General features: G+C 44.2%; 1 protein-coding gene across 1 annotated transcript in view; it reads right to left on the bottom strand.

Annotated features, from left to right (window-relative positions):
• Window positions 1-26,304, bottom strand: part of EXOC4 (exocyst complex component 4) — a 390,546-nt gene that overhangs the window by 178,233 nt on the left and 186,009 nt on the right. The window contains exon 10 of the mRNA XM_035126670.2: window positions 18,361-18,457. Coding sequence (XP_034982561.1) covers window positions 18,361-18,457 — 97 coding nt within the window. The remainder of the gene's footprint in view (window positions 1-18,360; window positions 18,458-26,304) is intronic.

Here is a 26,304-nt window from a genome sequence, read left to right as displayed (position 1 = left end):
CTTGTGCTGGAGAGGCAAGGAGTGGTCACTCAGGTGAGGCCACTTGATACCTCACTGCACCTGGTGGCAGGAGCTGGGAGGGATAAAAGCTCAGCATTTCCCTTCAGCTCTTTGCCACAGCAACGCTATCCCTGCCTGGTTGCCTCTGGCCTCTCGCTCCTTGGACCCTTGCCTTGCCGATGCCTTGATCCTCGACCCTTGGACCCTTGCCTTGCCGCCTTGATCGTCGACCCTTGGACCTTTGCCTTGCCGACGCCTTGCTCCTTGACTCCCAGACCTTTGCCTCTGCCTTGCTCCTTGACCCTGCGACTGCCTGCTGCTGGACCCTCAGCCCTGCACCTGTTCCTGCTTCTACATCACCATCTTGCCTCTGGTCCTGACATCCTCAGTCAGGGCTTCAACCGCCCGCCGACCGGACCGTGACATACATACAGTATTGTTATTTCTGCATGCAAGGAGCAAACTTCGCCACAGTCACAATACAAATGGCACTTCTGCTATGTTCTCCCCCAGCAGGACACTCATTCGATAAGAGGCTTTCTACGAAAAGCCAATATAAAAACTTAATAGAAGATGCTCTTCCATAGTTTAAAAGGCATCCCAGAGCACCTACTTCATTAGTTCTAAGTGCTGTTCTAGGAAGGAGCACTTAAGATGTTATTCTTTAAAATAAAAAAGTGGCACTCCTGCATCCCTCTGTCTCATTTATTTCACGGTATTTGCAGAGAGTAGAAACTCAAAAGCAATACAGCAAACCAAACAATATAAGTCTAAATCAGTGACATTAAACTGTGCTCCTTGGCTTTTACAACACGGAGTCGCCACTATCAAGCGGCACAATTGAATTTAAAGGTTCATTTCACAAATTAAATCTTGGCTGTGTTGTACAGGCCAGACTTCCTACAGAAACGAAAACTGTTTATTGGTGGTCACGGTCCTTCACATACAGCATGATCCTCTGGGAATGCTTTTCATAAAGAGCCACCACCTCTTTCAAGAAGTTAAAATGGAATATTCAAGATTTGGGCCACAGCCGATCAGAAACTTCTCACATGGGCCCCACTGAAATGAATGAGAGCGGGACAAAGGGCACGTAATATTATTTCAGTGGCTACTTAGGAAGTTGCCCCATGGTCTCTGGTCTCTCTAGTTCAGTACTGTCTACACTGACTGGCAGCACCTCCCCAGGGTACTCTCCCAGCGCTGCCTGGAGATGCCTGGGATTAAACCTGGCAGCTTCTGCCTGAGATGCAGGTGCTTCACCAATGAGCAATGGCCGTTCTCCATTAAGATACATTCCTGTTGAACTATGCTCCCTTTCCTTGACAGGTAAGTCCAGAAGTACAGTAAAATTCCCTGCCAGTTTGATCCTACAATCCTAATTTTTGACCACATTTCTCCCCATCTGGAGAGAAGAAGAATTATACTGGACAAATAAAGGAAAAAGGCAGGCAGGCCTTGCTTGGGGGTTAAACATGAAAATATATTTATTTATTTACATATATACATACCCTTTTCCATCCCAGGAGCAGGGATAGCAGCTATTAACTACACACATTTACAAGAAATATCCAATAGCAATTTAATCCACAAGCCTTTAAGATAAGATGATATACACACACATATTTTTTATCTTGCTTTAAGATTCCCTAAATGCTTTTTATTCCTCCTAGGATAAAAAAGGCTTGTTTTGTGGCATGGGGGCAGGGGTGGGGAATGTCCCATAACTGGGCACTTAGTCAAAATGCGAGTGGGTGTCAACTTTTTTTATCTGGTAAGCAGTATAAAATACTCCTTGTACCAAAATCTAAGCCTCCTAAACCTAGTTTTTGAAGAGCAGCAATCTCCACATCCAGAGCAGGTGTTTTTTTTATAAAAAAATGCTCAGGCTCCAACTCATGTGGGATTAGGGCCTTCAAAGAAAGCCACAGGTGTGCTTGGTGTGCCTTGTTAACTTTTCCCTCCCTTACAGTCCTCAACCTTTCATATGCATCTGTAGGGATCTGCTCTGAAATATATTTTTTAAAAAAGAATATGCTCATTTTAAAATCTTTTAACCAATGAATGTTTCCATCCCAAAATTCTAATCTGATACTTCCAATGCTATCGTTGTATGATTGCCAACCAAGCTTTAAATGCAAATACACTTACACAAAATGATTCCAACCATTCTCAATGGCACACCTTTAATACAGTTGCTCTGTGTACCCATTCAACATCTGCTAATTGTGTTGCTATCTAAGTTTCTCACAACATCCTCTGTACTGATCTAAAAAGACAGGGAGGATATAGATAACAGACCCTGTGTGTGGTTGCCTTTGAAAAGTGCCCAGAAACATCAACTGGCTCAAAAAGCTGCAGTCAGATTGTTGGCTGGGGCTGGTTATATAAGGAGCATATGACTCCCTTGCTAGAGCAGCGCCACTGGCTACTGCGCTGTTTCTAGGCACAATTCAAAGTGCTGGATATCACCTATAAAACCCTACATGCCTTAGGTCCAAGCGATCTGGAAGATTGTATTCCCTCATATGAACTTGCATGGCTTTTGAGATCTTCAGGGGAGACCCTTCTCTTAGTCCTGCTACCCTCACAGGCACACTTGGTTGGGATGTGGGAGAGGGTCTTCTTGGTGGCTGCCACAACCTCAGAACTCCCTCCTTAGAAAAACTAGACTGGCTCCCTCCTTGCTGTCCTTCTGCCGGCAGGTGAAACTTTATTGGTTCCAACAGGCTTTGGGGAATTGACTGCTTGTAATTAAAGAGATGGTGCCATGCTGTTTTTTTTATTGTAATCACTGGTATGTTTTAAAACAGATTTTATGTATGTAAATATTTTTAATTCTGTCAATGTTCAATTGTATTTTAATGATTGATCGTTCTATGTTTTTAGTGGTTATTATTTTTAACTGTAAGCTGCCTTGAGTCACTGTCTGGGGGAAAAGTGGTGTATTAATAATAATAATAATAATAATAATAATAATAATAATAAACTTTCCTAGGCAATGTAAGGTGAACTGGGAAAATGGCAAAAACAAGCAGTGAGTGGGTGTCTTCTTGCCACTTGGTTCCAACGACTGAACACAATGCAGAAGCATTCATCACTGCCAAGAGGCTTTTGAGTCTAGAAATTTTTCCTAATGTTGTATTAAACCTGCAGCTTCAGTTCCTCAGTCAAAAGCTTCAGCAAAAAAACCTAGCCTCTTCTTTACATAGCTGGGCCCCAAAGCATTTATGCACCCAGCATGATGTTAGAAATTGCATGCTGTGCGGGTGTTTTGACACCTTTCATCTCATCACTTCGATACATTCATTAATTAAGACTTAGCTCAACAGTATAATGCAGCAGGCACAGTTGGTCTGGCCCAGACACCGTAACCGTCATCTTGCTACTTTGTATATGTAGACCTAACTAGGTGGTGTATAATTTCAGAAACACAAGAGAGGTAAATCCTGTTAGTTAAATCATGCTAGTTACCATTAAATGAAGTTGTAAACAGGGGTCAATTGTCAATAACGTTCTTACACTCACCCCGACTTGTATTCCTCACTTTACATTGAAATGAGGGTTAAAATGAGATAAAACGTTTGTTGTAAATTAGAATCCTGCCTCCCAATAGCAGCAAAAATAGGGGGGGGGAGAGAGAGAGAGAGAGAGAGAGAGAGAGAGAGAGAGAGAGAGAGAGAGAGAGAGACTATCTGCAGGAAAAGAGCAAAGCCAGGTAAATGACTGAGAAAAAATAGAAAGCTAAACAACAACAACAAAATCAGAAGTGAAGTCCCTTTGGTGTGGAGCCTGTAAGAGAAATTTACACAGATTCAACAAATCCCTAGCTTTAAAAGGGCAATACCTATGCACACTTTAAATAAAGTACCTTCTCACAGAACATCATTGTGATAATAGAAAATGATGCTGAGAAATCTGGACCACTACGGGACTTGTTGTGCCGAAAAGAGAGCTATGTATCCAAATAAGTATAATCCGAGTTAAAAAGAATATTGTTCAGGGTGAATAAAACTTCTTTTGCTAACGGTGGTTGGTCTTTTGGTAAATGCTTCACCATTGTGGAATGTCAACCTTCACATCAAAATCAAGTATTTAACAATTTTTTTGCAGTGCTCCATTTGTAAGCGTACGAAACAATTCTTGATTTTTCATTATGCAATATCTGGAAATATCTGACCAATATATGTATAGGGTGTTTTAGGGGACTGGTACCTCTGGTGTGGGACACACTGAGCTCTTTCTGGGGTAGTCTGTCCACCTTCGGTCCCCACGCTGCACTCAGCTCTCACCTGTGGCTCCTAAAAGCTGTCAGCATGAGACAGCGGCCAATAATCTGAATGATGGGTATACCCTACTGGAAAAGATGACTGGTGATGGTGGTGAGGTGACTCCTTGGAAAGATCTCTCACTAATTTTCTAAATGACCATATGGGGAATCCAACAATTTTATATTTCTGTTTGAAATAAGGGCTTTTCTATAGGGTTACTTTCTCTCAACAAGATTTATAGATGACGTGAGTGTAAGCTTGAGGAACATCAGATTCCCTACCAGAAAGAAATCGTTTTTATCTTTCTTTTTTTCAAAAGGGTTAAGCTCAGGGACTTCTCTGCAAAATGCTTCAGAAAGAAAAACTAGCCACGCACTGTAACCTCAATTGTTTTCTGGTGGCTGGTGCACCATGTCGGAACACTCTACATTTCTGAGCTACCAGGCAAGACTTTGAATGCCACATACCGTGTTTCCCACATTTTAAGACACCGTCTTATAATGATTTTACTCAAGAAAATAAGCCTATGGCTTATTTTCGGGGGGTGTCTTAGTGGTTCCTGCCTCCTCCTGCCGCGGCCGGCGTTGCTGCTGCTGGGCTGGCAGCACCCTGCGAAGTCAGGAGAAGCCAGCCAGACCGCTGGGGGGTTTAGAAAAAACGTCCGGAGCGCGTCCCAATGGCAGTGCTCCTCCTCACCTAATGGCAGTGCTCCTCATGTGCCGCAAAAGCCACTAAACAACTGGGGGGGGGTAGAAAGGCAGCCGGAGCGCAGCCCGATAGCAGCGCTCCTCACGCACCACAAAAAGGACACAGAAAGCTGCCGGACAGGGGGCTAAAAAGCAGTGAAGCAACGGCCACAGCTTTAAATGGCTCGCAACGCCCCCCTCGCCGTCGCTAGGGCTGCCGAGGCTGGATCGTGCCTTTCATCCCGCGCCTGCGCTGCGCGCCGGATTTTGCCCAATCCATCGGGGAGCAGGGAGCGCTCAGAATCTGGCAAGGGGGGGTCTCTCTTCCCATTCGGGCGCCTGAGCATTGCCGCTTGAAAGGCTGGAGGCTCTCGGCAAGGTGGTCTAGAGGAGCGATCGCGGAGCGCTCCTCTCTGCAGCTGCCGGTTGCGGTGGCGGGCGGCAGACAAAAAAAAAAGAGGCCAGGCTGCTGCGCTCCGCCCAGCGCTGCAGGGCGCTCCGAGCGCTTGGCGCTGCGGAGCGCTCCTCTTTGCAGCTGCCGGTTCCGGTGTCGGGGCGGCAGGCAAAAAAGAAAAAAAAGAGGCCAGGCCGCTGCGCTCCGCCTGGCGCTGCGGAGCGCTCCGCTCTGCAGCCGCCAGTTCCGGTAGCGGGGCGGCAGGCTGCCTCGGGCAGGGAAAAAAAGAGAAGCTAGGCTGCTGGCTCGGGCGCGCGGAGCACCCCGAGCCTCTGAGAGCCAGCAGGACGAGGAGGAGGCTTGCCGGGTCGTCGCCCAGCAGCGCGCGCGGAGCGCCCCGAGCCTCCGGCAGCCAGCAGCAGCAACAACAATCCCAGAGGCTCGGGGTGCTCCGCGCGCGCTGCTGGGCGACGACCCGGCAAGCCTCCTCCTCGTTCTGCTGGCTCTCAGAGGCTCGGGGTGCTCCGCGCACACTGCTGGATGCCGACCTGGCAAGCCGCCTCCTGCTCTTGCCGGCTCCCAGAGGCTCGGGGCACTGCACCATGCCTCAGCCCCCACAGCACTGAGCGCGCCTCCTTCGCCTCCTCTTCCCTCAGCGGTCTCGCTCCTCGGAGGTATGGCTTATTTTCGGGGTATGGCTTGTATTTCCTGAACGCTTAAAATCCTGCTATGGCTTATATAATGACTACGTCTTAAAATAGGGGAAACACGGTATGACTGTCAGGCACTCGTATTATCGGATGTGTCAAAATGTGTATATTGTTTAGTTCTGCACCCAGTTTGTTTGGGGAGAGAGCTGGAGAGAGAGGGGACCGATGACAGGCTGTCTTGATTTATAGAGCAGACAAAACATCTTTGCAAAATCCAAACTTGACTGATCAGATGTAGCACCTTCCCTGACAAGATGGGAACAAGACAAATGCATCACACAGGAAAGGGGATTTTGTTTCTGCTGCTTCCAGGTGCTCATGTGTCAGCGGAAGGAAGGGGAGCTTTATTGGCTGTCGGAGGAAATGAACAGCCTCACCTGAAGGATTTTCATAAGCTGTCACCTCTAATAAGGCATGTGCAACAAGATTGTCAGCTCTCATAAAGCATTAACAATGGCACACAAATGAACACAGTGGCCTGGTTTGCACATCACATTAAACCATAGCTTGTTTTTAACTATGGTTTAATGTGGCACATGAAGCAGGCCATACACTGATTGCACAATGAGCTGTTTCTTAACAATGTCAGGTTTTTTCCACAGTTGTTTCGTTGTTTAAATTGTCCTTTATAATTCAGCTATATGTTGTTGTTGTTTAGTCGTTTAGTCGTGTCCGACTCTTCGTGACCCCATGGACCATAGCACGCCAGGCACTCCTGTCTTGCACTGCCTCCCGCAGTTTGGTCAAACTCATGTTCAGCTATATACAGCACAGAATTTTGGAGACCCAGAAGAATGAGTAAACAAAAGAACAGATGATCCAGTTCTAACATCTGTTGCTCCCTCTCATAGACTGTCTAAAGTTTAATGTGGGGCTGCAATTGGGAGTCAGATGGAAGCACTAAACATGGGCTCTTTGCAGCATTCTGTCTACTAGTACAAGGGCTCTAAAGCTAGTGGACAGGTAAGTTTTAATGTTGTGCAACTGTTGCGCTAACAGAAACTCATTGCACAATCTATTGTGCAACAAATTCACCAATAACGTGCCTCTGTGTTCTCTTGCGCAACAGCTTTCTGCAGGCACAAACTATTTTGCCAGCAGAGCAAGTATAACACTACGTGACTTTGGCTTAGCAATAAATTAGATACGACCCCTTTTGAATGCACAGTTTATGTCATCACGGGACCTTTTGCTTCGTTTTGCACTGGTGATCATGAACCTTTTGTATGTCCAATTCGGAAGCACCTGTTTGAACACTCGGTACCTTCCCCTGATCTTCTACAGAGAACCAGAACAATGAGAACAATGTCTGCAATGAGAGACAGAAAGTGGGAGGTGGCTACATCCCCTGCTGGAGTGCATGCCCCAGAGTGTCTACAATGGGTAAATATGGCCCTTGGGTGAAAAAGGGTTATCCAGCCCTGTCCTGAAGGCTCCAAATGAATTCATCCAATCCATACTAACCCGAAAGCTCATGACACACAAGCAATACTTAGGTTTAATAGAAGTTTCTCATTGACTTTCAAAATCCAGTTCTAAGGTCTCAAAATCCCTCGGAGCACTCATCACTCAAGCTCTTCAGGGTAATGACCCTCTGTGACAACAGTACAGCTGGGCCAATGGCAGCAAGAGAGGCCATGACATCTCTGCATGCCAAGCCCCACATTTACAGCATATGACAAAAAACAAAACAAAACTCGCCACAGAACAACAGGAATACTGATGAAATAACTAAAGTTGCAGTTACTACAAATGGTTCACTGTCTGAAATAAAATTAAAATCAATGCCCGGTGTGTTCTGAATCAGAGCAGAATCTCTGGCATGTGGCCCCACCTATCACAAATACGTTCTTCCTTTGCTATTACATCACCATGATGCAATAGAGGTTGCTCTGATCTCCGAAACAAAAACAAAACAAACAATCCATCAACATTTAAAGAAGAAATAAGGGCAAGAAATGTGAAATAGAAGCTGTCATTTTACATTTGGAGGACTCGGGGTCCCCCAAATGTAAAATATTGTGAATCTGATTCCCTAAAAGCAGTTCTGGATCATTACAAAATGGGGCTTTCAGAGCAAGTGTGACTGTCTGCTTTGATCTGCTTGTTCCGAGAGGCACTTTCTTGGCCTCATCCAGCAGGCTAACACCCCTGAAGATGGCAGCTTCCTGCCACTCATTGAGTTTATCCAAGACAAGATATTGGTGGTTATTTAGCCTTCCCTCACTAAATCAGAGGCAGCGATCCAAGAGTCGGTGACGGATGTACCACCATCAGCTTTCCATCCAAGCAGTCTGTTGCCTGACAGATGCCGTCTCCTCCAAGACAGAGGAAAACTGGGGGTGTCAGGCTCATTTAACTTCTCCACCCTTTTGTGACATACAAACAAAGTGATTTCGATAGAACTACTCCTTTCAGGCCAATAAGCCCCTTTGCCCTTCACTCCTTCCCCTGCAACCATTTTTAATTGCTGCCTGATATTAATGAAGTGTGGCTGATACTGAGATATCCTAGCAGCCTTGGCACCCAGCATTCAAAGGATTAGGACTAACAACATTTGCACAGTCTGAAACGCTATGATCTCCACCCCTCTCCCTCCTGTTTACAGCTCCTTCACTGCCTTCCCTCCACCAGCCTTGAGACGGCAGACATCTGTTATCCAATTGTCTGGTAATAAACATACTCCATAAAGCATATGTAAAATTATTATTACCCTGAAGAGCCAAGTGCCTTTCAAACGGCAGCTGAAACCAACAAAAGGAAAACTCATCGGTGTCGAACAAAGACTACACCCAGCTTGCTGGCCAGGCTGAGATTCCTTAGCCCACTCAGCAGCTCACAAGTTTTGGTCAACCTCATTTCCTTCCCACCAATGGGAAATGTGCAACCATAGAGCAACACCACCCTCTGCCTAGAATATTAGCATCTGAGCAGATGTTGGCTTTCAATGGATGACAGAGACAGTGACCAATCTTCTTTCATAGTGCTAATTTTCATACTTCAGCACCTCCCACAATATCTAATCAAGGAAACATCATGTGTGTGTATTCCTCATCAGGCTGGATGTCTAATTAGCTTTTCATAACTTTGTAAAAATCTATTCCCTTTCAAAGAACCACTTGCCCGTTAGAAAATAATATCTGCTATTCATTTATTACATGCAAGTGAGCCCCATTAAGCGCTGGTAATTAATCTGGGCCTTTGTGCATTATACTTGTCCTGCTGGAATTTAGGTTGTCTACTTCAGAGCCAACACATCCCTCCACTCCCCATTTCTGGCTCGCTGTACCCAATAAAAGGTTGAGAGATACAGCTTCAATGCTTTGTGTTCATTCATATATTTACAGATGGGAGTGCTTGTGTTGACCTTATTCTCTAGCACGGGGCTTCCCAAATTGTGTTCTGTGTGGCCTGCGGGTTTCATGCAAGTGGTCCAGAATATGTTTGTAAAAATACAATTATAAACCATACAGCATATAAGACAGCACATTACAATTGCTACAACTGGAAGAAGCGGTCTGCCGAGACTCTCAGCAATTTTCAAGTGGTCTATGGGGAAAAGGTTTGGGAACCATTGCTCCAGCACTTATACCCAAGAAGTGGTGGGCTAAGAATTGGCACCTCCAGGGTACCATGAGGATGAGGAGCATTGGCCACAGCAAGGCTGATATACCTTTGACATGCAGGATTACTCAGAAGTTGTTCCCAGTAATATTAATGAGACAAACTGACCAATATGTAGGGTTGAGAGTGCAGTCTATATTACACTAAAGTATCTCTTTGATAAGTATCTGGCTGGCCACTGCTGAGAAACAACAATAATGGAGTAGATGAATTAGTTTCATTTTTTTTTAAATCTATTTTTATTAATTTTGCACATTAACAAAACAAAAACACATACACAATTAAGTACATAATTTCCATCTTCTTCTACCCCACCCTCCACGAGCCACCTCCTGCCACAAGGTATTCCCATGAACAGTGCGCAGTCGAAGATGGTACATTTTATAATTGGGCTTATCTCCACCCCTCCCTCCTCCCCCCCGGGAACCCCCCCCCCTGCCACCGAGTGGTCCCAGGGTAATGAGAAGAGAATAGGTGAGTGTCCACCCAACCGTTTAAATTTTACCATAAATCCTCAAAAAGAAAAAAAAAAAGAAAAAAAAAGAGAAACACACCAAAAAGAAAAAGCGACAAAAGAAGAAGAAAAATACAAAAAAAGATGAAAAAATAATAATAGGCTAAATCTTTTTTCCAACACATTGTATTATGGGCTTCCCCTACCTCCCCCTTTTCTGATTTTCATTTTCGATACCATTTGAGCAGTTTTCCGATCAGATTCCCCATTCTAATTTCAAAATTCTCCAATCTTATATCAATGCCATCCTTACTTTCCATTAAATTTTCCTCTACTAGCATCATTTCTCATTCTCTCCCCCCCATCCCCCCAGCACTCCCCCTGCCACAGGGAGTTTCTAGGGGGGAAAAGGGGGGAGACAATGGTTCTTTTTCCAATTGAGTCCTCCCTCCCTCCCCGCCCTTCCCGCCCCAGGAGCCCTCCCTGCCACCAAGAGCCCCCCGCGCGCAGAGGGCCGACAGGAGGGGTGAAGCCCCCAATCGTCCCCTAGATTATTCCCCACTCTCTTATATAATACTTCTAAATAACTCCTACATCTTATTTCTAAATCATCATCATATTTTTTCTTCCCGTGCCCCAATTTCTCCCCCCAAAACTTCCATATTCTTAACACCTTTTTATGTTTCCAATTCTAAATTTTTTCTTTATCCCCAATTCTTCCCCCCCCCCTCCCCTGATCTCGGCCTTCCCCTTTCAGTCCAGCGAGTACCAAAGTCCATAATCCAGTTTTCAGTCCTTATTTTATCAATCCTGTTAAACGAATTACTTTCCTCCTTCATCCCACCCCCTTCCTGACAAATTTTTCAGTCCAGGCTTCTCTGTTCTCCTCCCCCCAGCAGTCCCTTATTCTTTGCAGAGTGTTTTTCTTGTGGGTTTTCTGTTTCATCAAAAATTCTTGCTTCTCCCCCCCCCCAAAAGGAGGGGTTTTCCGACTCTCGGCTGTTTCTTTGCTCTTTGGCGAATCCTGTATCCCATCCGCATTTTCTTCCGTTTTATTGTAATTTGAGTCATCAGTCTTTTTATCCTTTTGCACCATTTCTTGAGAGGTCTCGCCTTTCTGTACATCTTGGTTTATTTCTTCAAATTGTTGTTGAGTCTTATGCATACTAATTTTTATTTCCCACAAGAGTCTGAAGACTTTCTCCTGGAAGCCAGGTGTGTAATCTCTTGTTGACATTATTCTAGCTTTCAAGGTCAGAACAAAACTTGGGAAACCGGGGGTGGTTACGAGTTATAATTATTCCATGTAGTCCAAACTGGATGCATTATATTCCATATAATTTATCTTCAACTTTTAATTATTCCAAAAAGGCTGCGTTCAGCCTCATATCCAAACAAAAGTCTTTAAAAATCAATTCCTTCCTTTCCCTCACCCCATTATTTTCCACTCACTGCTCTGTTCGGGGTGCCGATTTCCAGGGTATGGAGAGAGTCTATTCTTCAATTACATGTATGTGCAGGGTTCTTACAATCTAAAACCTTTCTCCCCCTTCGCCCTGCCTCCGGGGGAGAATTTTAAGAGTCCGCTTTGGGTGTATTCCAGCAATAAAATTCTATGCTCCGGCACCGGGAGTCTTCCTCAAGCTGCTTCCTCTTTAAATCAGTGGGGGGGAGATCGGCTTCCGTTTCTTTAAATCTCACCCCCGCTCCGAATTTTAAATTTTAAAGTCTTTTTTCTTTCTTTACTCACGGTCTCTCGATTTGCCAAATCCTTCTTTGGAAAAATCCAGCACTCTCCGCCTCCGGCACGGAGCTTCACCCTGCAAGGGTAGCGATGGCGCTCCAAAATGGCCCCCGCGACTTCAACCCTTCTCGCTCCGGAGCTCTTATTAGAGTCTACCGGAGAGTTGGGGAGTCGGAATTGGGGCGCTGCTGGGCTAAATCTGCCCCCAAAACGCTCGATTTGGGGTTCTATGGGGTGCAGCGGCGCTCCCGCTGCTCCCCCCCCCCTGCAGAGTCAGGTCGCCTCGCTGCTCGAGACGAACCCCGCCGGACGGCGCTGGCGCTGAACCGGAAGCCGATGAATCTTAGTTTCAAAGCCATCAGAGACCAATGTTGCTGGTCATTTTTTCTTTAGATGCTAGTTCTGAACAGGTCCCCTTTATTGGCTCCCCAATTCTGGATTTACCGCATTGTACCATTATTGTCGCCCTGCGGGGGTAATTCCTTGCAATCTTGGATGGATGTACTTTCAAGGATGGGTCCAGAAAATGGTCTAAGGCAGTGGTTCCCACCCCCTTTCCCCCCAACAGACCACCTGAAAACTGCTGATGGTTTTGTGTGGACCACTTAATGGCTTTTCTGCCTGTTCCACCAATTGTGATGCATTGTGCCAGATGCTGTGTGATTGCTTCTTTTATTTCTTATGTTGTATTTTTGTAAGTTGTATTACATATAATGCAATATAATACATATAATTCTTACGTTGCATTACCATTTGCATCCCACAGAATTCTAGCTGTAATAAAATACAGTAGAAGAAATATTAGAAGCAATGAAAATACAATTAAAATCAGCACTATCAAGAATGTTTGTGAACTACCTGTACACCTTCTGAAAATCCCCCACATAGAAATCATGGCTTGTGTCTGTCTGAGCTAGCCCCCCATGTCATTGGCTGAACCACAGAGCCTAGGGCTTGCCGATCGGAAGGTCGGCGGTTTGAATCCCTGTGATGGGGGTGAGCTCCCGTTGCTCCTGCCAACCTAGCAGTTCGAAAGCACGTCAAAGTGCAAGTAAATAAATAGGTACTGCTGCAGCGGGAAGGTAAACGGTGTTTCCGTGCGCTGCTCTGGTTCGCCAAAAGCAGCTTAGTTCTGCTTGCCACATGACCCGGTAGTTGTCTGCGGTCAAACGCCGGCTCCCTCGGCCTATAAAGCGAGATGAGCGTGCAACCCCAGAGTCATTCGTGACTGGACTTAACTGTCAGGGGTACCTTTACCTTTAACAACAGAAAGTTCACAAACACTCTAATTATTGAAGGGGGGGGGAGCACGGTTGCAGGAGATGAATAGCCCTGTTGGTTCCTTCAGAAAAAAATGCCACACTGGAGGAAGGAGGCAGAAAATATAGTAATTTCCCTGCTGAAATTTGTCACCACCTGAATCTAAATTCTTGCCCACAAGACAAGCATCCCTTCAGCTCTCTGTAGAAAAGTGTCCTGAACATCCATCTCAGCCTTTCCTACTGATGCAACACTTGGCCATTGTAGCACAGTAGCTGTAGCTGTGTCAGTCACAGAAAGAAGCCAGGTTTCTTGCCTTGATGGATACTGCTGGAGGCATCGCACTGAAGACACCATTGTACTCTAAGCCTGTTCCTCTCTATCAGCCTCCACTACAAGGCTAGCCTGAGTAGGAGGGCTTCTGTTGTAAAACCATTTCTCCTCTCCCCCGCAGTTATTGATGTGCTACTTGGCAAGGGGGAAAAAGTAGGTTAAGATGTAGCAAATGCCATCTTTTTTCCTCCCCGTGTGACAAGCGTATTGTACAATGAGAAGAGATCTTTCCGTCGTAAATCTTGCCCTAACCGTTTTTATGACACACATTATTTCCACTGCCTACCCATCAAGCTGGTAATGAAACCAAAGTGTGTCATGAAAATTGCTATTCAAAATGTGTCATCTGTGTTTGACAGAGGCTGGGGCGGGGAGGAGGCAAAAGGGGGGGAGAGAAGAGAGAGGAAGTTTTCATTATGCCTTACACGCTTGTTGAATGTCAGCAATGAAGATAATATCTGATCTCCCATGACAAGCTGACAGAAACGCTAAAGATGAACAGCCAGAACTACACGCTGCGGTGAAGCGGTCACTTTGGAGAAAGCGTTTCCCTAACAGTCGTCTTTCCTGTCACAACGCGGTGGCTGATGATTTTATGAAATGCGCTCTAAGCCAGCAAGAGTTTATTGACATCAGCGTCATTAGCTGCAAGTACTTCACAAACACAAGGAATCTAAACAGATTGCTTGTCAACTGGTGTTGCTTCGTTGTTGTTTTTAACAAGGCACGTAGGTTTGCAAATCAACGCTTCCCTTGCTTTAAAAGCACTGAGGGGTGGGAGAAGGAGGAGAACCAAGCATGGTGCCCTGCACATTCTAATTCATGCAACTAATTTATTTTTTTATTTTATTTTTACAACAGGACCACTTTGGTGTAGCAACTGTGTGTGTGGTCAAGGAAGTCCCTGGGGCATTCTTTTTTTCAGCCATGAACCTACTCAATGGCTGCAGACAGGCTCAACCTCACCTCACACCCAGCAGGGCCGTCTTAAGTATATCTGGCACCCTGGCATCGTGGTGCGAAGATCCCTCCGCCCCCCCGTTTCCCAGCGCGCGGCTGCCACGGGCGCAGCAGTGCGGTGCCCCCCTGGCGGCCCAGCGCCCTGGCGCCCTGCGCCACCCAGCCTTGCCATAGGGCCGGCCCTGACACCCAGTCCTGGCTCATCCTAGTGCTTGTTGTAAGCAGATGGAAAAATGCAATGTATGTGAACATTTTGGCGGATTTTAAAATTATGCATAAAGTGGACCATCACTGAGTGGCAGAGTACACACTTTGCATGCACAAGGTCCCCAGCATCTCCAATTTAAAAAGTATCAGGCAGCAGGTGATATGAAAGTCCTCTGCCCACAACCTTGGAGATCCCCTGCCATTCCCTGCTGTCTCTGTTACTAGTTACAGAATTCAGGGTCACCCAATGGTAGTAGCTTCAGAGCAGACAAAAAGAAAGTACTGTTTCAAACAATAAGAGCATAGGAACCGCCCTGCTGAATCAGGCCAAAGGCCAGTCTAGTCCAGGATCCTGTTCTCACGCTGAACAACCACAAGAAGGATGTGATTGCAATAGCATCACTCTCTTCTCTAGTTATTCCCATAAGCACCATTTCCTCTGCTCTGTTGTTCAGGTCGTCACCCTGCCCTCCTTCAAGTCCTTTCACAAGACTCAGGCTCTCATAGCCTAGCCCCTGAACCCATCTGACAGCGACTCTGAGCTGGGGGGTCCAGATTACAGGAGAGCTGCTGCATCCAGTATCATCTCTGAGGAAGGAACTTCCTAGGGATCTCTGAAGAGGAGTGTGTTGGTTGCATCTGGAAATGCTGGGTCAAGCCTTTCAAGTGATGAGTCTCAAATCCTTGCCATGCTGGCCCACCAACCATTTAAGGCTATCAGATCACCTAGAAATGTCCAGGTGAGGAAGCAACAGGCACCAACTGAAGCTATCCAACAGCACCACCGTGACTCCAAGCCTTTCAATTTCTCATAAGTTTCAGCTGCTTCAGCACTTGCAACTGTTCCAGATGCTGCCGCCACTGCAGCCGACTGTGGTACTATCCACCCTGACACTCAAATGCTTCATTGTCTTGCTTGCATATGTCCTTGCCCTGTTCCAACTAATTGCAACTGTACCCTCTTGCTCAGGCATCCCCAAACTGCGGCCCTCCAGATGCTTTGGCCTACAACTCCCATGATCCCTAGCTAACAGGACCAGTGGTTGGGGAATATGGGAATTGTAGTCCAAAACATCTGGAGGGCCGAAGTTTGGGGATGCCTGCTCTTGCTGATGGCCATTCTCTTCATAGCCCTGGTCAATCATTTGCAATCCAGCCCTGTCAAGGGGCTGCTGTCCCAACCTCCGCCCAGATGACATGTCTGTACTACAAACCTAACGTGCTCTCTGCAGTCATTGCTTTGTCACAGGAAATCCTGAAACTGCAATCCGTGAGTTGGCCCTTTGGGAAGATTTCCTATTTCATTCATGCACATGGCTCATATATGTGAGCTCATGTATTTTTTATTGTTTAAGAACATTTTATTTGTATCGATATAGAGTACATGATGAGTGTTTGTTAGATTTATGGTAAAGAGCAATAGACTTTATATGGTTATGATGCATCATCCTTTTTGCATTGACTCATTCTTGCTTCTATCATATCGTTGTGCAACTTTCCCGGGAACTTTGCAGCAAATGCGCTCTCTCTCTCTCTCTCTCTCTCTCTCTCCCGACTTCTTAAAAACTCAATAGCTTTCTTTCTGGGTTTATTTGTCTGCTTGACCCCCCTTTGGCGGCAAACAATGTAATTTATTATTGATCAAGAGTGGGGGAAAGTTTAGTTGCGGCTTGTAGCAAATTGTTTATCATTCACTGCCAGTTATGATTAATAAGCAGCAAGTGAGTGCTGCAGCCGCTGCAAGGTAAGCTGATTTCTTGATAAACAGGTTTCAACTTTACAAGACTGCAAACGAAGGCCCCTCTGCCTTTGGAAGCAGTGTGTCAATTATTTAAATACATTAGAAATTCTCAGCTGGAAAACTCATCAGGGGCTGCTGGAACCTGCAAATACCTGAGCTAAGTAAGGTGGAAATGGGAAGCTTATTAGAGCACCATTCAAGTTTAATCCCCTTACTTCCACTTTCCAGTATTATGATTAATTTTATTTTTATCATGAATTACTAAGCAGCAGCAGGTTTGTTTCCCAGGTCAGTAAATAACAAATTTTGCCTTCTGACGTTGTTCTTGTGCTTTCCTCCCAGTTTTGTCCTATATTGCTTGTCTCCATTGCTTCTGCCATTATGCATTGTACTGGTACTTATCTGAAGTTCTGTTTGAAAGATTAGATTTAGCCAATCCTGGTTTCCACTTTCAGGCACAAAGATCAGTGACAGAGAGAAGACAGAACAGCTCAAACCTGCTTTGCCTCTGTCTTCACCCAAAAGGAAAGCAGTGTCCAACCTGGTGATAACATAATAAACGATGCAAGACGGGAGCTGAAGCCCAAGAAAGAAAAAGAGGTAGTAAGGGAACACCTAGCCACTTTAAACAAATTCAAATCTCCAGGACCTGATGAGCTGCATCCAAAGGTACTAAAGGAACTTGTGGGTGTCATTTCAGAGCCTATGTCTATAATCTATGAGAATTCCTGGAGAACAGGTAAGGCCCCTGTGGACTGGAGGCTGGCAATGTCCCTATCTTCAAAAGTGGAGTGAAAAGATCTAACTACTGACCGGTCAGCTTAACAGTAATACCAGGAAAGGTCCTAGAACAGATAATGAAACAGTTGGACTGTGAGCACTTCGAAAAGGATGCACTGATTACTAAGATCCAGCATGGATTGCCATGTCAGACAAACCTCATTTCTTTTTTTATATAGAGTTACAAACTTAGTGGATCAAGGGAATGCTGTGGACATAGTGTATCTTGATTTCAGTAAGGCTTTTGACTCCCCATGATATTTTTACGGAGACACTGGTAAAATGTGGGCTGGACGAGGTAACTGTTGGGTAGATTTGTAGCTAGTTGACTGACCAAACCCAGAGAGTGCTCACTAATGGTTCCTCGTCATCCTGGAAAAAAGTGACAAGTGGGTAGTTGCAGGGTTCTGTTCTGGCCCGTAGTTGTTCAACATCTTTATGAACGATTTGGATGAAGGTATTGAGCAGATGCTCATGTAATTTGTAGATGACACCAAGCTGGGAGAGGTAGCCAATGCCACAGAACACAGAATCAGGATTCTAGATGACCTGGACAGATTAGAGAACTGGGCCAAAACTAACAAAGGAATTTCAATAGGAACAAATGTCAGATGAAACACAATGTAGGTTAACATAGTTAAGAAAACTGAAGCGGGGTGCAGTTTTATGTGCATCCTGCCCTAGCTTTTCTGTTTGGTAAATTCTCTTGGCTTTAACATGGTTCATTTTACCGGTGTCAACCATAATTAATACTAGTTAGCCCATGCTTATATGCCAGGATTTTTTTGCCAGTTTGCCTGAATTGTTTGCACAATAAAGTCTACTTCTGCTAGTTATGGAGAGGCGCAAGAAGCTGAAGCATGATGAAACCCCCAGACCATCAGAAATCCTATTCAGCACGCCCCTCCTGGCTTCTGAGATTTCAGCAGTGACTTCCTCCACATTGTCAAGCCAATGTCACAGCTGTAATAAAGTAGATGCTCGACATTTTCTTCCTTTCCAGAGGAAACAGAGGGTCGCAAGATTCTGAATTCTATACACAATACGAAACAATGTGGTTTCACTGCACCATAGGAAATAGCCCAAAGCTTTGCTACAACAAACCGAATGTCTGAACACAGCCTAATAAATAAATGTATATTTTTCCATATTTACATTACACACACAGGCTACACAAAGCAGTAGGATAGGGTTACCTCAGAAGCGGGTGAAAGATGACTGTGATATTTCGGGCTCCTGGCTTGCAGACAAACTTCGTCCCACCGCCTTCTATCAAGTTGTCATCAGGTCCTCCTTAAAAAGAAATACACAAAACATGGAAAAGTTTGTTTTCAGGAACTATGCACTTTCCTGCCCTCATGCTCATTTAAATTAGTCGACTTTTCCTCTGAATGAATGCCAGTCTGAGTAGGATCAGAATGTTGCAGTGTTTTAAGAACTAGATCTCCCCTAGCTTACACCCTTCCCCTTTTGGGGGGATGCTGATATGCATGGGCAGATAGGCTGGTAACTTCTATGGAGTTACTTACAAGACTGCACAAGTGAGAAGCATGCTACCAGGAAAGGCACCCTACCCCAGGGTAGATGTTTCCTTCCCCTATGCAATACCCACAACCCCAAGGTTCACCACTGTGAACAAAACTCATGGAATCTGCAAATGAGACATTTTTATTGGGGTTTAAATCCATCCTACCTAATGCCATGTCCAGTTCCCCCCCCCCCAGAATTCCCAGTTTCTGATGCCCAAAGTGACAGAAGAGATCAACCCTTTCTGACCCAAGTAAGCTACAATTGCTACTAGTCTAAAGTAATTATTCAACATTCTACTTTGTCACCAGTCTACTTCCGAAATTTGCAGACAGAACCAAACTTCTTCCAACAGAAACTGCAAGCCAAACCACACTACAGTATTACAAAACCATATTGCACAGTTTTCCTGAGATTTACCAGGCTTCCACCCCACAAGCAGGATATGGACAAGAGTCCTCCTTTGTTGTTTGTCTACAGTCTTCTGCCTCCTACGCATAAAATTTTAATTCTCCAGGGGAAGGCCATGCTAACTACATTTTAAGTTCCAAGGTCTGGAAACAAAAACAGCAGGTCTTGCTCCTTAATCAATAAATATGGTACTTAAATAAACCTTTGTTTGGTTGTGCCAGGGACTCATCAACAACTAAACCTGCCATGTGAGGGCTTTGGAAACAAGGCAAGAAAATGCAGCTTGGTTATGACTGCATTGGCTTTGTGAAAAGCTACCTGCCCTACCCAAATGCCCAACCCTAGAACCAAGAAGGATGCTACATGCCACCTATTTTTTTTTAATTGAGCCAAATCCCTCCATGTATATAAAATTGGTGGACCTTTCACAGCCACATTACTTCTCAGCCATTTTGAAAATGATGGTATCTCTGCAATACCAATAAGTCTGCAACTGCTACTATCTATGAAGTCCTATACGAAAAACAACCTTCACCTTCACAGAATGATGTTTTTACTTTTATGAATTCCAGGAACAGCAGCTTTTGTAACCACCTCACCATTCCCAGAAATCTCACATTCTTACTAACGGTTCTTTTATTTTTCATATCTTTATGGTTCAAAATGGGTTATGGCTACTTTTTACAGCAAGCAGAAAAGCTTTAAATATTTTCCAGCTGCTGCATCAAGGAAGCGTGCCAGTATGTTGATTTAATTTGCCTGGTGATAAACCAAAAGATTTCGGGGGGGGGGGGGGCAGAATGGATGTGAAGGAAAAATTTTCATAAACTGAAGGATAACTATAGGTGTGAAGAGATGGGGGTCCATCAGCAATGTAGCTGAATATTTTCATAACGGACCCTGAAATAACAGTGCTATTTTGTACAGGCGTTTCCATGGGGAGAAAGAATTCACTGCTACCAAGGTCTGCTGTATGTAACTTAATGATCCAACTGAGCCCAAAGCAGAGACATACAGCAAAACTGCCCACTCTCAGTGGGGTTTCCTATTGACACTTGGCATAAGAATCTAAGCAGAACTTCCTGGATCAACTTCATTGGATGTTCATGAGTTCTAGTGTTATGAGGGAGAAATAAAAACTTTTCTCTATGCACTTTCTCCATGTCATTCATCATTTTACAGACTTCTATCATGTCACCTCTTGCTTGCCTTTTCTCTAAACCAAAAAGCCCCAAACACTGTAACCTTTCTTCAAAGGGGAGTCACTCTATCCCCTTGATCATTCGGGCTGCCATTTTCTAAACTTTTCCCAACTCCATGTTACGCTTTTTGAGGTGAGGCAACCAGAACTGTATTCAGTATTCCAAATGCAGTCACACCATAGATTTTTATAACAGCATTGTGATTATTGGAAGTTTTATTTTTAATTCCATTCCTCATGATCCCTAGCATGGAATTTGCCTTTCTCACTGGGTCAACATCTTCGTAGAGTTTATTCCTAGTCTATCATCTCATGAGCATATCTGTGAAATTAATATTTTTTTGCCCCAACATACATCGCATTACACTTGTTTACATTTTGTTTGCTATTTTACCACCCATTCACTCAGCTTGAAGAAGTCCTTTTGGAGCTCTTCACATTCTCTCTTTGTCTTTAACAACCCTGAACAAGTTAGTATCATCAACAAACCTGGCCACCTCTTTGCTCAGTACTAGCTCTATACAGGGTACCAGTGCTGTCAACTTGCCCTTTTTGCGGGAAATTCCCTTATTCAGCGCCCTTACTTTCATATCTGGGAGCTGACAGCCCCATAGGATTCCTTATCTTCCAATCCAGGGGTTGACAGCTATGCTCTATAGTCTATACTGTTTATGAAAAAGTTAAAAAACACAGGTCTCAATACAGATCCTTGGGGAACTCCACCATTTCCCACCTCTCTCCATTTGGAGAACTGTCCATTTATTCCTACTCTTTGCTCTTCTTCTTCTTCCTTGACTTAGAAGTCTTTGTCAAACGCTTTTTGGAAGTCCAAATACACAATGTCAACCGGATCACCTCTGTCTATATGCTGCTGGCTGACACTCTCAAAGAACTCTAATAGGTTTGTGAATGTGCTCTGCACTTCCCTCCTTCCAATCAGAAGACAAGCCTAAATCAGGTAATGTAGAAATGAATGCAAGGATCAGACAAGCATTCAATCTAACCCAGTCTTTTCTACTCTGTCAGCAGCTCCCCGGGATCTTGGGGAGAGGGTTCTTCCCCATCACCTGCTACCCAATCATTTTAATCAGAGATACCATTGATTCAGTTCAAGACCTTCTGTAGGCACCACACAAACACTACCACTGAGTTATTGTCCTTTTCCAAATACTTCCTCTTATACAATGAAGAAGTGGAGCACTATTTTAGGTTGGTTTTAAAAAAATAAAAATAAAGTATGCTTCATTGGCCTTCTGAAACCCTTTTCAAGATCTCTGGAACATCTGAGATATGTCAGGTTGGAACTTGACCAGTTATGGAGTCCTGAATTTGGGACAACCTCCCTTGGTCTCTGATAGCTCACTTTGCAGCAAAATTGCTTTCATTCAACTGGCTTTTCTGGAATATTGTTTTAGACCATATGTTGTGATGCTGTTTTAAATTTTGATTGATACAGTTGGTTCTTGTTTTAGTAAGCAAATAATTATTATTAGTAGGAATATTTATATGTTTTTAAATTTGTATGCTGCCATATGCTTTTAGAAAGGCAGAAGAGAAATTGCAGCAATAAATAAGATTGAATTAATATTGTTTCTATTATATTAACAACAAATCCCCCAAATCCTGTACGCAGCAAATGTCTGGCAGAAGGGGAACTTCCTAAGCTAGATGGCTTCCAAGCACAATTTATTCGATCCTTGCTTCAGGTGCCCAATTGTGTCCGAAATTCCATACTCCTGCTAGAAATGGGTGAATGCCCAATTTCAACAAAGGCATGGTGGGCTGCACTAAAACATTGGCTCAAGATTGCAGTATTTGAACTCGGGGAGGGACTGTATAAATACCAGAACAATGAGGAATACATCAGCCAATGGCAGAAAACCATGGCGAGAAAAGCCACTGTTTTAGGCCTCTCACCCACCCAACTCTATTGCCTGGGATATGAAGGTGCCCTAAAGACCTTAAAGCAAAGACTTTGGGATAATTCACACAGTGATCTATTACATCAATCACTTGCGATCTGCAGTCCACTGGCAGTAGGAGTACAATATGGGCATGTCTTTAAGCCAGCAGCCTATATTCCAAACTTGACAGTGCCAAACTACCGAAGGCTGTTTACAAAAGCAAGACTGAATGTTTCCCCTCTGCAGTGCTGGAGGGCAGGATGAGAGGAGTACCCTACCAGGAAAGACTGTGCTCGTGCACCCATGATGTAGATTCTATAAAACACATTGTGCTGCACTGTGGGAAGTTTGAGCAAGCCAGGGCTGAAGTGATTTCACCCCTGCTAGCCTTGCTCCCAGGAAAATCAGAGGATTTTTATATCAGGTTCCTATTGGAAGACCGGTCAAATGCCAGAACACTAGCAGTGGCAAAGTTTTTATCGGTGGTCACAAGAACTAATGTTTCCTACTCCGAATTTGAGTAAGATGTCTGAGTGGTTTGAGGGCGGGGTGTCCCAGCTGTGTATCGCTTGGTAACAAATTGATGGGTCTATGGACCGTAATAAAGATTGTTGTTGTTGTTGTTGTTGTTGTTGTTGTTGTTGTTGTTATATTAACAACAAATTTCAAACTGCATACATTCACTCAGCCATCCTTTAAACAACACTATAAAAGTCAGCCAGACCAGCCACACAAAAAACCTCGTTTTGAAGCCAAATTCTTTCAAGTCCTGTCACAAAATAAAGCTTGTTCTTGTATGCACAAGAATGCAGAGAATTTGGGAATATGTTGTAGATAACTGAACAAATTTCTCAGCCTGGAAAGATGCTGTTTTAGAGTTGACTGGGAAATGGACCAGCCAACATCACACACCTGTCTCAGCAAGGCTCTAGATTCTTCCAATTTTAAAACCTGCCCAACCTATTCCTGCTGGTTGCAATAATTGGAGGAAATTTGAACTCAGTGGAGGTTCTAGATATTTTAATACCAAAAAGAGGAAGGAGAAAATATTACATCAGTTATCCAGTGGTGCACAGATAAGGCAGCTAAACAGTATTGTTAGCTGTGGAATTTTTAGAACTTAATATGCCTAAGGAGCCATTCCATGTCCACTTGCCAGCAGCATTGAAAGTGCAAACCCAGCATCCTAGCCTAGGAGTTTAGTGCCATGAGCCACTATAATGATAGATATACAGAGATGGTTTTCAGACTATGACTATGATTCCTATAGCTGAGCAGTACAAGACATTTAAGTCTAACAGAGCAGCCATTTGGGATGTTATGAGGGAACTGGCCACCTTCAAATATTTCTTGGGACTTTAAAAGACTGATTTGTTTGAGAATAAAAACAAGCACAAAGTCACTTCAACTTCTGGAAGCTTATTAAAAAAAATTAAGACATTAATCAGGGGTTAAAGAAAGCAAAAAGATCACCAACTATCTATGACAAGATAAGGAGCATTTCACTCGCCTCTCACTCCAGAAGATGTAATTGTGCAAGGTATTATCTCTATTGGGGTGCGGGTGGCGCTGTGGTCTAAACCACTGAGCCTCTTGGGCTTGCCAATCAGAAGATTGGCGGTTCAAATCCCCGCAACAGGGTGAGCTCCTGTTGTTCAGTCCCTGCTCCTGTCAACCTAGCAGTTTGAAAGCATGCCAAAAAGTACAAGTAGATAAATAGGTACCGCTCCGGTGGGAAGATAAATGGCGTTTCCGTGCGCTGCTCTGGTTTCGGTGTTCCATTGCACCAGAAGTGGCTTAGTCATGCTGGCCACATGACCCGGAATAACTGTCTGCCAACAAATGCTGGCTCCCTCGGCCTGTAAAGCGAGATGAGCGCCGCAACCCCAGAGTCGTCTGTGACTCGACTTAACTGTCAGGGGTCCTTTATCTTTACCTTTATTATCTCTATTGGGAGGAGCTAGCAGTTTCATGGAGAAATGCAAAGATATGTGAACCATCCAAGTTAACTAGAAACTATGTGTGCACCCAAAACACCATGGAATTCCTTGCTTGGGTGGGCAGTGATAGAGTGTCAGAATTTCAACCCTGCAATGATAAGATTCTGAATTTTGAGTGAATAATTTCCAATGCAATCTCATCTGTCTGGTACCGTAGTTCCTCCCCGGGATCTCAGAGAGAAGTCTTTCACAGCCATCCTTGAAACGTGCAGCCTTTTAACCGGAGATACTATGAATTAAACCAAATACTTTACACATGCAAATAATTTTCTCTATTCTTGAACTATGGCTCTACACTTCTGATGAATAGCTCATGTGGCCTTCAGTGCTGAAAAAGCTGTCTTCTCTTCCTAGATTCTTCTACACTGAGAGAAGACCTTGCTATTTCCAAGGTTTTAAACAAGGATTTTGAACAAAGGAGAAGGGAAGAAACCACATTAATATTTATAGAGAGTAAGTACATCAGTGCACTCTTAAAACTCCTGCTAGAAGCAGAAAACTGTAACTCCTGGTAGGATTTGCTTCCATCTTATCCAGGTGGGTGTAAATGGATGGGGGTGAAGGGACAACCCAAGGTATCCCAGTCTGCACCCTCTGACCATTCATCACCATCCCACCACTACTCCACTGGCCTTCTTCCAGCCAGTCCTCCAGGAAAAGGTCCTCTCTCATCAACTTCTACCTGATGACCCTTTCAGCTGGAGACTTTATTGACTGAGATTATTTTTTCTGGCAGCCTAGCACCCAAGGTTTTATGAGGTAGAGCAAACGTTAAAAAATCCCTATTACAATAAAATGCCAGGACCTAAATCTGACGCATACTGCACGCAGAGCATGTGCTCCATCCACTGAGTTACAGAATCTGTGCCCACCAAGAGTGTGCTCTATGATCATCAAACACAGCAGATCGAGTCAGGACTTTGAATTCCTAAACATTGGAGGGATTATCAATGTTCATGTTAAACAGTTATGTAAACAGCTTGTTTCAACCCATTGTATCTTACACACTTACCGGCAAGCCAATGGGGCTCCAAGGCTTATTGTGACAAAAATGTCACCCTCCACGGGTTGTATTCCTGAGCATTTTAGCAGTCTAAGTTTATCAATACAGTATAGTCCTGCAGTCGACTCGCAGATGTGGCTCTGCCATCATCTCCATCTTCCACTTACCACTGATACCCCACCACACCAATTCCACTAAGTTGCAACTTGCTATTCCAAAACATGATTTATTACTTTCTCTTGTTCCATCTGGACACACACACCCCGCCATATAAAGAATGGGAGAGGGAAAACAATCTCAACTACATTTTATCATTTGATTAGAGTCAGACACACTTAAAATATTTTTTTACTCCATAATCTGTTTAAAATTCAAGCTGCTTTCCCCTCTCTTCTTATTTTTTGACCAGGATTCAGCAGGAGGAGGTTTGATTAATATATTTGCCATCTCCCGTATTTACTATTTTCCCTATCTACACCAATTGCCACTGCACAGCACAGTTGCGGCACAACCCTTGGCACAAACTCAACCAAGAGAATGCAGCAGCATTTTTAGTCATGATGTAAAATTAAAACAATATGGAATATAATAGAAATGCTGCAAGCAATTAGACCACAACATGTCGCCTCATATTTGCATATGGTTTGCTGCCATTTCAAAATACAATAAAAGGCTGCCATCCACACACATACCCAACAACTTTTATTCAGAGTGAGCTATTCCATCCCCCAAATATCAGAAACAATGGCTTTTAGGTCTATTTATTTATTTGTCCATTCCACTACTGGGAGAATTTACATTCCCAGTATTTTCCCCACAATCATGTCAGAGCATCCAGTGAACATCCCTCCCCTGTACAGCTCCTCTCAAACCTTTTAAGCTGGATATTTAGGCTTGTATTCACTGGTAGTCCTACTCAAAGTCTTCTTCTTCTTTGGCGATCACTCATAGCCAAGTAAGATTGTCTTCCATAAACACGGTTTTAACAATGAGTCCGTAAGTGACTGTGGAGGCCAATGAGGATTTGCCAAGGGTGCCTTCCTCTAAGCATGTTTCTCCCTTGCGTCCTGAGTACGAGTGTCTTTAAAGCCCAT

Source organism: Zootoca vivipara, chromosome 10 (genome assembly GCF_963506605.1).
Source record: "Zootoca vivipara chromosome 10, rZooViv1.1, whole genome shotgun sequence".
NCBI classification, from domain to species: Eukaryota; Metazoa; Chordata; class Lepidosauria; order Squamata; family Lacertidae; genus Zootoca; species Zootoca vivipara.
The sequence above is the reverse complement of the archived record's forward strand: the minus strand, read 5'-3'. Positions and strand labels throughout refer to the sequence as shown.